The sequence below is a fragment of the Blennius ocellaris genome (assembly GCF_963422515.1).
Source record: "Blennius ocellaris genome assembly, chromosome: 19".
NCBI classification, from domain to species: Eukaryota; Metazoa; Chordata; class Actinopteri; order Blenniiformes; family Blenniidae; genus Blennius; species Blennius ocellaris.
In genome coordinates this window covers 9,070,178-9,084,699 of record NC_137668.1, presented here as the reverse complement: position 1 = coordinate 9,084,699, position 14,522 = coordinate 9,070,178, and the positions used below count along the sequence as shown (strand labels likewise).

The 14,522-nt window shown below is 47.7% G+C and overlaps 2 protein-coding genes across 2 annotated transcripts; one reads left to right on the top strand and one right to left on the bottom strand.

The window, feature by feature from the left end:
- On the bottom strand, positions 1-6,740 carry kbtbd2 (kelch repeat and BTB (POZ) domain containing 2). Its single transcript, XM_080515172.1, has 3 exons — positions 6,553-6,740; positions 1,757-1,922; positions 1-1,599 (listed from the first exon to the last, which is right to left on the bottom strand). Exons 1-3 carry the CDS (start codon positions 6,723-6,725, stop codon positions 40-42), a joined length of 1,899 nt encoding a protein of 632 aa, XP_080371298.1. The 5' UTR covers positions 6,726-6,740; the 3' UTR covers positions 1-39.
- Positions 6,741-10,772: 4,032 nt separating this feature from the next.
- buc (bucky ball) lies at positions 10,773-14,038 on the top strand (the record flags this gene model as incomplete). Its single annotated transcript, XM_080515244.1, has 5 exons — positions 10,773-10,779; positions 10,847-11,005; positions 12,075-13,562; positions 13,668-13,751; positions 13,935-14,038. The coding sequence occupies 5 exons, from the start codon at positions 10,773-10,775 to the stop codon at positions 14,036-14,038; spliced, it is 1,842 nt and encodes a 613-aa protein (XP_080371370.1).
- Between the last annotated feature and the right edge of the window lie 484 nt (positions 14,039-14,522).

The following is a 14,522-nucleotide window of genomic DNA, read 5'->3' as shown; positions in this document are numbered from 1 at the left end:
ACTCAGTCTCGCTCGGCGAGGCGAGGGGGAGCTTCGGAGCTACGCCACGGGGAGCGTCACCAGCTCCCCGTCCATGTCGAACTCCTCCGCCCCGTCGGGGGAGAAGAGGTAGGTGGGGGGCTTCCAGGGGGACTCCTCCAGGCAGGAGGGGTACAGCTTGCCCACCGCACAGCGGAAGTCCTTGCCCAGGTCCCAGAGCACGCGCTCGGACACGGGCTGCCGCAGGTACCAGCGGTCCAGCTCCACGTCGTACTGGTAGATGGCGTACTTGGCGCGCTCGTTCATGTGGGTCTCGCGCATGAAGATGCACAGCGAGTTGAGCAGCACCACCGCCCGCACGCACGGGTCCGAGTAGCGCTTGGCGGGGATGTTGGCGGCCAGGCGCCACTCGTTCTTGTTGACGTCGTAGATCTCCACCGTGACGGAGGAGCCGTCGATGGTGCTGGTCGGCAGGCGGATGCCCGAGTTGCTGACCACGTGGAGGCCGCCGATGTAGAAGATGAGGTCCCCGAAGGCGGCGGCGGAGGCGAAGCAGCGGCTGGTCTTGCGCATGGCCATCTCCACCCAGGCGTCGGCGCGGGGGAAGTAACAGTACATCAGGTCGTGCGTCATCACGTAGATGCAGTCGTGCGCCACCACCGAGGTGCTCCAGTTCCAGGCGAAGGGCAGCGGGCTCATCATGCTCCACTCGTCCTTCTCGCAGTCGTAGCGCTCCACCGTGCGCTTGTTCAGCTCGCCGCCCACGTTGTCGCCCCCGATTGCATAGATGTAGCCCTCGCAGTGGACCAGCGAGGGCTTGATTCGGGCACACAGCATGGGCGTCTTGGGCACCCAGGCGTTCTGCTGAGCGTCGAACCAGAAAAAGCTGTCCACCGAGTGGAAGACCGCCTGCAACTTGCTGCTCTTGCCGTGGTTGGCGATGGAGTTTTTGAGCGGGATCTGCCCGCCGGCGATGAACACGTCGTTGTCCGGAGTGACCAGGGTGCCCACCTTCTGCAGGTCCCCCGGCGGGTTGCAGAGCTTGTACACTTTCTCCGCCTGTGGGCTGTAGCACACCACCGTCATGGGCACAGACGTGGCCATGACGTAGCACTCGCCGTTCGTCTCCGACAGGGCCTCCATGAAGATCAGCATCTCCTCCTTCGTCATGCCCAAGCGCGGCTTGAAGAACTTGGGCATGGACTTGTAGAGGCCCTGCACCACCACGGACTTGTCGTTGGGCGGCAGGCCCTGGAACCAGGCGCGCTGCGTCACCTCGGACAGCGCGTCGATGCGGATCTGGCTGAGCACCGAGGACAGGTGCTGCGACCGCGCCTCCATGTTGTACTCCAGCCACAGCATGGCCGCCTCGCGCACGGTCTCCTCCTTCTCCACGTTGAGGTTGTCGCTGCTCAGGACGTCTATGAGCAGCTCGTGCGAGAGCTGCAGGAAGGCCTCCTGCCGGTACACCATGGGGAACTTGTGCTCCACCATGCGCTTGGCGCTCTGCTTGAGCTCGCTGCAGCTGAACAGGTCGCCGATGCTCAGCATGCGCACGCAGTTCTCCGCATTGATCTTCTTCACCAGGTAGTCTCTGCACTGCAGCAAGACGTCCTCCACCTGAGAGAGACAGGAGACCATGTGACACAGGACTGCGCGCCAACGTGCAGAGTTTTGAAGCAGGTGTGGGGGTAAAGGAGGACCACAACAAGAGACTCGGCCGCAAATGAAGAACTCAGAAATCCGGCCATCGTCCTCAGGAATGACCAGCACTGACCTGTAGGAAGCAGGCGGTCTCGTAGAGCGGCTCCACCGTGCTGTCGCTGATGGCCAGGTTGCCCGTGTAGGCGTAGGTGATGATGATCTGTAGCGTGGCCGGATCCACGTTCCTCAGGTGGACGTGGGTCTGCTTGCTCTCACTGAGGCCGCTCATGAACATCGCCCTGCGGGGGGGGGGGCGACGGCGTTGGAACAAACGAAAGGGATTTCAATCGGCGCCACCTCTCTTATCAGACACAATCCAGCGTGATTTACTCACAAGTTAGCAAATGTAAGGTGTTTATGCCAATAACCACCATAGTGCTAAAGTTCACATTTGTACCACCACCAGTAATTTATTCATCTCCAAACGTCTTTCAGTCCCAAAAACTACATTGTACCATCACCTCTGACCAAAACTCATCAACTCAGTCTACAGGAACTGAACTTGGCCAACAAAACATCTCCCCGTTGAGTTACTAGATGTGTTGCATCATTTCGAGGTTTAGTAATCCTTACCTCAAAGATTTATTGATTCTTAAAGAGATACAAAATGTAATATTTTTACTTTACCATGTTTAGTCGGGTTGCTCACACTGAAGGCCAAGACTAAACCCAAGGCTCCACCTCGGGCAGCTTTACATGATCAAATACCCAACATAATGCAAGGACACTACAGTCAACCTAGAAGTATTTAGTCTCGTGTCACTTGATTTTCCAAGCTGTTCTCAGGTCAGTGGCAGGGTGGGCGACACAGCCTCAGGACTGCCCCTCAGAGGACAAACATGGCAATGCATAAATCTTAATGGCTTTTTTATGTACTTGACCAGCAGGTCATTAAATACAAGCTTTCCTCACAGAAAATATATCCAAGTTGGTCCAGCAGCCTCCTTGTTGGACTCCGTCCTCCAATTATCATCCCTCTCTTCTGATCAGCTCTCCTTGAAATAAACCAGCTGGAAGAGACAAATGTCTACTGCAGCTTCACTGAGCCCCACCTCCATCCTGCTCTGTGTTTTTAACCATCCAAAGTTTCTCTTTCAAATAAACAGAGCCTCCTAATGACAGCTGGCCAGAAGCCAGAGACGCTTGGAAAAAAACAGACAAAGCTACCAAACAGAGTCTGGGGATCTGGGATTGGCTGCTGCTGGAGTTCATTTCCCATCATGCTCCTTCTATTTTACGGGGACCCCGGGAGCTCTCTCACTCCGGCGTACTGATACAATGCCACATCGTATGTGGATTTCAATGGCTTATTTGATAGTAATTTCTCAATTTCTAACCCTTAAAGCTTGGACCATTTTTGGATGATCTTTTTTGCATCCTATAAATTATAATTTACATACAACTAAATGCATTTCGAGGCGCAATATACATATGCTCATTTAAAAAAAAGTTTATATGAACATCATATATAATATGTATTAATGCCTTCAAAATAATTTTATGAATTAAAATTAAAAAGAAAACTTTTTTTTTTTATTGTAGCTCAGCCATTAAATCCCCATGTTAAGTTTTTTTTATATTTATAGACGAAGAAAACTGTCAAATCTCACACTTGAAGGTTGATTTTGAACCCATAACAAATAAGTAGCAGTTTTAGTCACTTGTCATGAGCAAATGCCTAAATTACAAACGATTTCTGCTCCAATCAATGGCAGAAATTACAACTTAAATCATGACTTTATCAACATATTAACTGTCTTGGCGGTATTCTTTCATGAGGCAAAAAAAAAAAAAAAAAAACTTCAAAGCTTTTATTTTTCTTCTTGAAGGCATTTCCTTTCACATACATCTTCACTTTTATTCCCTAACCTTCAAGTTAATTTTAATTATCATACTTCACCACTGTATGCATTACTTTAGTTTTATAAATCCCAACATATAGTATCCTCTCAATGGATGTGATTTCTTATGAAACATTTTATTGGATTATTTAATCCAGATTCAGTCATTTGATTAGACCACACAGGATATTTTAGTATATAGACCTACAGGTACTTTCCCTAATCTTTCCTAATGTAATCTGTGGAGTATTTGTGGAGTTCACTGTGCAAAAAAAGACATTTTCTCTCTTCTGTGATTTTAGTTAATATTATAGGGCCTTATTTAGATTTGGAGCCATTTACTTGGCGCCAAATGGCAAAAATAGGTCAATGGCAAAAGCTGTATAAACTTTTGATCATTTAAATACTCTAATAAATCCACAGAACACATATTGGATTTTCTTCAAACCGGATGTTACCTGAGCTCCACGCATTGGAACAAGTAGTTTGTCAGCAAGTCGCCTTCTATAAAAATCCCTCCTAATTGAGTGCAAACTGAATACTTTCTGCTGGTAAAACAAGACAATTAAGAGTTTGTTTACACTTGTGGCTTGGCGTTGGTCCTCGTCCAGACCAAAGCAACAACTAAATAAATGGAAGGTCCCAGTTTAGGATTTGCTTCATTTGCGTTCACACTGGCATTTTTACAATTTGAGCAAAAGAAACATTTAAATGAGGTGTGTCAAGATGCAGAACATCCACAATAAATGCTGGCTGCCGAGTTAAAGGCATTTGTGTATTTTTTAAACAAACCAAGAGCTTTTAAAATGTATCAAAGAGTCCAAACAGCAGCAAACATATGGTTCAGACGTCGGTCACGCCCTGTGCTGATATTCAAACTTATTCTGCTTCAGGGGCCACAAACAATCCAGTTTGTGAGACTGATTAGATCCATTTCACATCTTTTCATGATTTTCTTCCAAAGTTATAATATAGAATTAAAAGATCTTGGAGAACTGGCCTTAAAGTCGGCGGCGATGTTCACACGGATTTTTCACTAATAAAACGGAGGGAATCTGGCGTTTTTCTGACGTCTTGTGTAACTTATCCACTCCAACTACTTTCGCAGTCACCCTACAGCTCAGTCAAAAGCCAACTGTGTAATTACTGAACTGAGGCGTTTACTTCAGTGGTAAGTGAACTATGTGGGGAAAAAAAAACCCAAACTAAAGTCAACAAGTTCCCCATGGCGTGCATCCTCGTGTCATTCACGTTTGATTGATATGTTAACTCCTTCTCGAGTCATGCTTTTATTCCTGCTGCCACATTGACCGGACGTCGCCATCTTTGATATGACTCATGTCATTACTCATCGCCATATTTTCACTGACGCGTCACTGAGTGATAACAAATATTGATCGACTGACACGTCGCCCATCTGAATGTGTCATTCCCCAATATCTGAATCGGTTCTCGAAAAAAAACAAAAAAAGTATATTGGTTGGTTCCAATTAAATATAACATCTTGTTTAATTATCCCTGTAATAAAACGACATGACTTCAGCTTCCAAATGCAGGCAGCTGCTTTAAGGTTTGAAAGATTTTTCTTGTAGGGTTGATCAGAGGGTTGACGCACACTAATACAACGCTAGTCAGCCTGTGGAAGATAAACTTTTATCACGTTAACCTGGTTGGAAAAGGCCTCTTCAAAAGCCTTGGGAGAATTTGATATTTGGAAATGTGTCGCCCTGCATCATTTCAGCCTCTGGCACTGTACATTGCCCAATAAAATGGTCAGAACCCTGTATTACAATGAAGGAGGCAGCTTTTCTCTGAGTGCAATCGGTTCGAGCTTGGGAAAGAAGCATCATTATTAGACAAATTCTGTGAAGAAACACAAAAGACACAACTTCTGGATCAGCCTTTCACAGTAGTCCAAACTCAACACGAGGCTGCACAGGATGGGAAACACAGGTAAAAAGCTCCCCTCACTCCCACCGTCACTTAATGGACATACAACTTGCAAAAAAAAAGTGTAAATAACCAGTTTTTGTGTAACAATCTTCTATGGAATCACTGAAGTTCAGTCAAAAAATTAACCCATTAGCCCCAGAAACAATTATTTTGCAGTAATTTGCCTGCAGAGTGACTCTACCCCCCCCCCCCCCGAGCAGGGGGGGTTTGGAGTGTGTGTGTGTGTGTGTGGGATCACAGCAGGGGCAAAACCTGCCAGTCTGTGTTATGTAACCCTGCAGGCAAACCCCCGTCACCCCTATCCTCCTCCTCCCACCCCCGTTTCTTCCTCTTCATCTCTCACCAAGACCTACGTGACCAGACTTTCCCCTGCAATACCCCCCCGTCCCCCCTCCCTCGCTGAGACGAGGTGGACAGATAGGCAGCAGGGAAGGCGGAGCAGTTCAGAGGAAGCGCTGCGACACCTCGAAACCCCGAAGGGGAAATGCTTTGCATGTTCACACCAGATAACGAGCGTGTGGGAAACTGGCGGGTGTGGTGGTGGTGGTGGGAGGCTCCGAGTTGTTGGGACACTTTCTTGGTATGCATCCGTGTGTGTAACGAGAGGAAGGAGAAGAGGGGGAGGGAGGGAGGGAGGGAGCCGGCGCATTCAGACACACCATGAGCTCCTGTCATGTACAGATGGACTCTTCCCAGACTGGAGGAGGCTGCTGCTGCTGCCATATCCACTGCAGTGTACTCACGTCATTATGCAATGTGAGCACAAATGAGGCCCCCACCCCCCCGGGGGGGCCTGGAGGGAAACCTCTGTGGAACTGCACGCCAGAGACGTGTCTCCACCTTTGTCGGACATTTCCGGCAGGACACCTCATCCTCCTGCCCACGAAGGGCAGGGGACACTTGCTCTACGACGTGCTGCATTATTCATTGTAACTGTAGAAGTCATAGATGACCGCGTGACGCCGCCGCCTTTACACCTCCTCGCTCAACACACGCACACAAAGCGCGATCACAATGAGCCCCGGGTCCTTCGGAAACAACACACACGCACACGTGGTGCGTTTTGTGCACTCACCTGAAATAGGAGCTACAAGTGGCCAGGACCATCTTGTGACAGGGGAACTCTGTGTCCTCCACCAGCAGCACCACGTCCGTCAGTAACTTCTGCTCATAGAAGAACTTGAGCTGCTCCAGCAGGGAGACGGCGTAGTCCGTGTTGACCGGCCTGCGCTCACTGAGATCCGACATGGTTGCATCCCATGAATCGCGCCCCAGTTTTGAAAAGTCACGCGGCCGGCAGAACCGGACTCAATCCAACCAAGAGAAAAAAAAAAAATATATAGAGGTACTCTTAAAGACTTGGAGGGTGAAGGGGGGAGGGGTGGTGGGGGTGGGGACGGGGAGGTGCGTGCTACACCTCCACCGGCCGGTGTGGAGGTGTCCCGACTCCGACCAAGGGACAAACGTTTGGCGCTCCTTCTGCTGGAGACGAAAGGCGGAGGAGTCCAGGGATGAGATGAGGTATAGGCCTGGTTCCCCCTGGTGAGTCCTTCCTTATCTGATGTCTGAGGTCATGCGGCGAAGCGCTGGGGACCGGAGGTAGATGGAGGTAGATGGAGAGAGAGAGAGAGAGAGAGAGAGAGAGAGAGAGAGCGAGAGAGAGGGCGCAACGAGCTGTCGCAATACAGCTACATCAGTGCTCGTCTGAAAAACACAAGAGAACAGAAAAGGGCAGCAGTGAGAGAAGGGAATCACATGAAACCAGCCACGGCTCATTTTGTTTTACTCTAATTTCATTTTTTGTTTAGGCCTGTCAAAGCCACAGGTGGCCTGAAAGTTTTAACAGGACCGAGTGTCTTCTCAACTGTGTTGTTGTAGCTGGAAACTGGGTAAAGTTACAGAAGCAACTGTAGTGCCACATAAATGAACTGTTGGTTTTAAAGTTAATGTTATCAACAGACCTTTCTTATCCACAGATGAACATAACGCTGTTCTTCCAGCTAACCGTCTGGGTTAGGCATGTCAAATCCCTTCAGAACACTGCTGCAATAGACGGTCAGCAAACGGGAATCTGAAAGGAAGCGGCCGTCAACTCGCATTACATCACCGTCCTGGTCGTCCCGGCCAAACTGGGAACATTTATGGGAGACTAAGCCACAGCCCCATACAAGTCAATATATGGATTAAAAAGTCAATATTATCAATAAACAACCCCACTACAAAAATGGAAATAATTCTGGTTTTGCAGTTGGCTAACTTTTGTAGGCTGGGCTCATAAAGTCAGGATATTTTCAAGAGTGAGTTTTTGCAATTGGTAACGTTCCAATTTCCCAGTTAGCAGCATTGGCATGACAACGAGAAACAGCGCATAGATGTAATGTTAATATCAACAGATGGATGCCATTTTGTACTGGGCCAATGAAGTTTTCTAATGCTAAATGCAGTAAAGTGTATCTATTACAATCATTAAGAAAACATATTCCACATGAAGCTGCACAATTCCCCTCGTGTCAAGTGACATTGATGCCCAGTTATTAATGAACACACTTTAGCCACTGCCGTAAAGATTCTCCCTCGTGCAGATCTATATATGATGCACATCTGATTCTTGTACGAACCACAACTTCTGGCTCAGTTGCATTCGCAGAGGTTATGAGCCTGAAGACATCAGGTTGAGCTCAAAGTGTATGGGGATCAACAAGAAAACACAACCTCATTCACCAGGGTCATCATGATTCAGAACCTTCACCACAGCCTTGTTTACCGGCAATAAACGACTTTGTGGTAAAGGGTGTTGTAGCTGCAATGTTAACATGATGGGAACACCACCGGCACTTTAGAGCACACAACACTAATCTGCGTAATATGGTAATTATTACTGGGATCAATAATACTCACTGTAGGTCTTTATTTAAAAAGCTAGGATTCTTTGAAGGTCACAGCTCATGTGGAACCTTCCTTGCACAGGCTGATTTTAATCAATAAAAGGTAATGTTACAGTCCAAGAAGATAAAACACGGCCAACCATCAGTACATAAGCATTTCCATCAAATGCTTAGAACCCCTTTCAACAAAGTGCGAAAGACAATTCAAGGGAATCTACACAATCTAAATAAAATAATCTCTTCCTGGTGTGATGTCGTAAAGAATCAGCTAAAAGACTTGACACATTTAGAATTGTGTAAGGCTGCGTTTCACCAGCACTTCCACACCACACGGGATCAGATCTGCTGAATAGTGACAGAGACGACCACCCGACATGACCTCAGATCTGGTGTCATTTTGTTTGCCTCAACACTTCTGTTGTTAACATGCACCGAGACAGCTGTGAACCTCGGATTCAGGACATCTAATGAAGGGGGTCTGCCTCTGAAGATTACCTCCCTCTATCAAATGATGCAACAGACAGCAAAAAAAAACAAAAAACGAGACAAGTAAGTCCAAGGATATGGAGGAGTACCAGGATAGGACAGCAAAGAGAGAAAACCTGCATGAAAAGTTTGAAATCAACCAGAGAAAAGATACAGAAATGTACAACTATAAAAAGACAAAGGAGGGGAAAAAAAAGACACACTAACCAGAAAGTGACATGCAACTGCAGGGAGACAAAAACCCCACAAAGTGAATGAAAAAGCTGCACAAAAGAAGCTATCGCAGACACTGAAATAGACCTTCGACAAAACAGGACACACAAGGAGAAACAAAACAACCACAAAATGACAAAAACATTAGTAAAGATGCAAACAAAACAGGAAAAGAGACGAGAAGCATGTAATTATATGCCACAAAACTGACATATTGACAAGAAATACACAGATCAACACTAAAAGACACACAGCTAAATTAACTTAAACACACACAACAAGACCACAATGACACATGAAATCATTCTTATGAAAGGCCCTTCCACATGTCTGAGGGAGTGGAGGGGGGGGCCGTTGTCTCATAATCCGTCCATGGTAGTAGATGGATGTTACCGCACCACTGGCCATCAAAAAAGGCAGATGACGAGACAAACAGAACCCCTAGTTAGCTCTTGACATCGTACTCATCCTCACAATCTGGTGACCGGTGGGTCAAGCACATAGTAAAGGTTGATGTCTAGATAATGAGCTCCGTTGTAAGCCCAGCTCGATGCTGCCTGGCTCGCTTCCGTTAGCACTCTACCGTTACCCAGCACGTCCAAAACAAACCCCCCCTCCCCTCGAGTGCTCTGGAAGCCACGGCCTGCCGCTACACACAGCACACACCTCAACCTGCCTCCGCAGAATTGTAACTCAAACTTCGATGCAAACTTGTTTGGGCTCCTCTACGATTTCGATTACAGCCACTTGGCTTCGATTAATAGCGCACGTAGCGTTTGATCGCTTCCCCGCGGTAGTGTAGCAACTTTAGCTGCGCTTTGCTCCCACAGTCTCGGGGGTCTTAGCGGTCAGCCACCGAGACGGCGACTTTTCCACGGCAACTCTTGAAGAGATAAATAGCATGCAAACTGTCATCTTTAGAAATATGGTGTCACTAAACAGAATGTAAGCGGCACAATTAAAGAAGAGAGCGGTCATGCTGCTAGCAGCTAGGCTAACCGCTAACACTGCTAAATAAACGTAAGCTAAGCTAAACCCCCACCCCCCCACCCCCACTTATCACGTAAAACGCTTCAATAGCTCAAAATCCAATGTGCTTACAGTAACCGCAGATAAGCTCCGCAAGAACAACCGCCAGAGTGTTATTTTCCCCTCGGCAGAAGGCGTCACGTAAACTCCCGGAGCGGAGCAGAGACGGCGAAGAGTCGAGTCGAGCCGCCGAGCATAGAACAACCTTTAAGCGCATCACAAGCGCCCGAAAGACCGGAGGCCGAGGCCGGGGACTGCGCATGCGTGTGCACCAGGGCGGCCTGTACCGCAGACAGCAGAGAAACCGCGACACCAGCAGGACAGACGGAGAAACTACAGTTCAGCAATAATATATTAAATGTTACGTCCTCTGCATTTTATTAACGTTTCTGCATGATATGATTATGCTTTTCAACTACACAAAATATACAGGTGAACGATACCATGTGATATATATTCCAAAATATCTAACCCACTGGTTGCGGAGCGGAGCAGAGGCGCTAATTTGCTCGCCCGCACCTGTTTCCTATTTCACTAATGAGCAGAGACGCGTCCGCACTTTACTTTGTTTCAGGAGAAGTTTGAAGGACAGAGAAGTCCGCTCGGGGGCTCTTTATTAGTTGTTTTCGTTGTTTTGTGGTGTTTTATTTCTGACAGCCCGAGCAACAACGAAGGGGGGGAAATGGACGGTAAATACTTAAGATGTGTCTTTAAGTTTCATGTCATGATGGAGACTCTGACCACTTTTGTTTGTAGACGCTGGAAACAAACCGCCGCAGTCGTTTGGAAACGGAGCGCCGAGAAATCCTCACCCAAGACCGTTTTTCTACGTCCAGCCTCCATCTCAGCCGTATTATCTGTACCAGCACTGGGGGCTCAACAACCCCTACAACCACTATGGAGTACAGGGAGGAGGTGAGGCTTTTTCTTCCGTTTAACTCGGAGACACTTGGAACAATGCAACCCAGTCCTATGAGCCATGCATCTTCCGAGACTAGACACTTTTTTTTTTTTTTTTTTAATGTACAAACATCAAAATAAACAGTTTGATCAAGCTGACTTCTGTTCAAGGTGGACATATTATGTTGGCCCATTAAAATGAAAGCATGGTAACCTTTTTAGTACAGAGGTCTCCAACCCTGCCCTGCATACTTTATATCCTGTTGACGTTTTGCTTTGAGGAGCGTGGTGATGAAATAAAAACAAAATGTACTATGAATAGCCCCTTCTGTTTAGTTTGTCTGGTCTAGTCAGATTAGCTGACCTCCAATGCCACATCTTGTTGAAATCAGTTTAGGTGTCAATGTTGTACGACGTCCATGGTGGGTAAAATAAACTGTTTTAAAGAGCATCCCCTAATGATGCCCCCTCAATGACGTGGCGCATTGTGGCTTATCAAGATGAAATGACACCTGTGTTGTTCATAAAGGGGCACAATGACTGGATTAATATTATTCAGGTGGTATGGGCTCGTCACTGTACGGTAACACCACCACCATTGAAAGGTTTGTCAGGTCAATACAGTGGCTAATGCATAGCGTTCTCATTTATGCATTCACTAATGGCTCAAACACCTGCTGAAATTTAGCCTTGAAGCTTCTTGTTTGAGCACAGAAAGTTGTGCAAAAAGTACTGAAATGTTGGACTTGTGCACTCAAAATCTTAGAGATCCTATTGAGTTCACCTGTAAAGGTGAGAGCACAGTCCAGATTTGTCCTGAAATTTCACCCAAAAGCAGAATATCCATAACTTTCAATGAGTAGTGTATCAATGTGCAGAAGCGGGACGTTTTGCAGCCAGTTCTCCACACGCTGACCACATTGAACCCGGATTTGTTTAAAAGATTTCAGTTTGGCTTTCTACTTGTAAGAATGTGAAATGCAGTTTTAATGTAAACCACATAAAAACCAGCACCGGTGTGTCTGAACCAGTAAACGTACTGAATCAAAAGCTGCCGTTAACATTGTTTATCCCTTTGTCTTAGGTTACAACCTTCCTCGTCCCTGCATGCTCCCTTATCAGTACATGCAATATCCCGGCTTTATGTTCCCACAAACTTCGTTATACCCGCTGGATTACAGGCGAATATTTGAGCCTCGTTTACACACTCCCCCATGTGGCGACCCACCTCACAACCATAATCAGCAGCAGCAGCAGCAGCAGCAGCCGCCTCAGCCTCATGCCCGTCGAGAAACCGCCTGCTCAGCGGCACAAACTGACCCCAGTGATGCCATAACTAAGCTCATCGAGTGCTTGGATAAGATTCGAGCCACTGAGCGGCAGCAGGGCGCTGCACGGGACCGGGAGCTGGACTCTGGTGTTGCCTCCCAGTCCTCTGGGATGTTTTCTCCAGAAGAAGAGAAGAAGAAAGAAGGGCAGGGTGGGGTCCTCCCTCCAACGCCTCATGAAAGCCATTTGGAGACCCCGGTGGTGAGCTACAGAGATGACAGCGGAGCGGCATACGAGTCCAGCCCGTTGGTTTTAAGCCCCGAGAGATGCTGGACAGCAGCTCTGGAAGAGGAGCCTCCCATCGACAGCTCTTCGGTCCACGAGGACATCCCCCAGCTGGAGCAGTCGGCTGCCGACGACTTCGTCCATTTGGACACGGAAGTGGTTGCAGATATCCGGTCAAATATTACTGTGACCAAGCCAAGTGTTCCCAAATGTGATGTTGACGAGTCGGCACAGTCCCTTTTCTTTTCCTCCAGTCAGCACGCGCCCACTGAGGCAAAAAGCTGCGATAAAGTGTCCAATGCAGAGTTCCCAGCAGCGTCGTCCGATGAGGCCAAATCAGATTGTGGCTACCAGATCCTCAAGCTGCCACTTGACAGCATTTTAACCCCTGGATCTGCAGGAGCTGCCTGCATCTCACCGCCTGCTGGCCCCTACTACTACAACTACCTCTCGATGCAGACGACCCACGAACGGATGAGCGTGCTCAGCCCGTCTCTGGACGAGCTGTCCTCCAGAGATGAGATGTTCTCCACGGACCTGGATGATATGGATATCTTCCCCAAGCGTGTGTACACAGGTCGACGAATGCCTGAGTCTATTGACGGGCCCTCTCGCAAGCCCGCTAAAAGGGAAGACACGGACCAAGAATGGGTGCCGGGGTCAAAGAAGTCCATGTGCGCCTGCTGTGGGAAGCGCCTGTTGAAAGGGACGAGCCGGGCCAAATCCCACAGCTCCAAGATGTACCGGGATGATCCTGGGGACACTGAGGAGGAGGGCCGGTATGGAAGAGGATGCGAGCAGCCGGTCAGCAGAGCTGGCGTGAGGAAGCACACTAACACAAGGAAACCTCACAGCGTCCTGGCAAGACACGCCACCAAACCTTGGTATAAAAGAGCGCAGTACAAAGAGCTGCCGGATCCAACGGATGAGGAGCGAGGTCATGTCTGCAAGCAGGAGGTGGCCGAAGGAGGTCCCGCAGAGCAGGAGAGCACTGAGCTGCAGTGCAGAACTTGTCAAGGTGAGTCTCGGATGGGAATGCACGTCTTGTTTTATGCCCATGTGCTCGTTTTACTTTAGTAACATGCAGACAATTTGAGTTCATTTGTAGACCGACACTGCACAGAGGATCTGACCACGTCGGACCAGAGCAGGTGGGCCGACTGTGACTCCGTTCACAGAAGACAAGCCGGCCCTCTGCAGAGACAAGGTGATATGACGCTTGCTCATGATGGATCAGGATTTTAACATTACTAAACGAAATTCACCCAGTTGTCACGTTTTAGTCCAATTAAAAGAACACACTGGTTTGATATGTGCAATCAGTTTGAGTTTATGCACACAAATGGCTAAAAGATAAAATCCTTGAGAATGAATTTCATTGTTTGGACAGAGATGAGCAATCGGTGGAAAGTGATGTATCACCGGCCGAGGGATGAAGACCACGATGACGAGCGCTGGGAAAGAGGTTTGAGATTCAATCACTTCTACAGCTAAACGATGCAGTTTACCACCTTCCAGTTAGGGCAAGGTCTGTTTTAGCACAAGAAAGCAGTTCCCCATCAAACGACATTAGTCTTGAGCCACAAAGTCTATTTAAGCCTCAAACTGAGAAACTTGGTTCATATGTTTTTCTATTCATCGTGAAACTCTTGTATTTAGGAATTTTCATAGCAAGAAATTAGGCAGTAGACTTGTTTTCTTTGGGATTTCCATTGTGCTCTTAAAACATTTACCTTGCACTTTGCTCTTCTCTCATCAGCGTCTTTGATGAGAGAACTGAGATGATGCTGTCCCACAACCGACTTTTGAAGAACTCGTATTGAACTGTAGGTCAAAATTAGTTGAGATGTGTAACCGTTGTTTTTCCCCAATGTTCTTTCAAATATGCTTTTCTTCCTCCGCAGGTCCCCCCCACAATGGTGTAAATGTTCAGAGATGAACATATTTGGAGCACTTGGTGAAAAGCACTGCACACGTG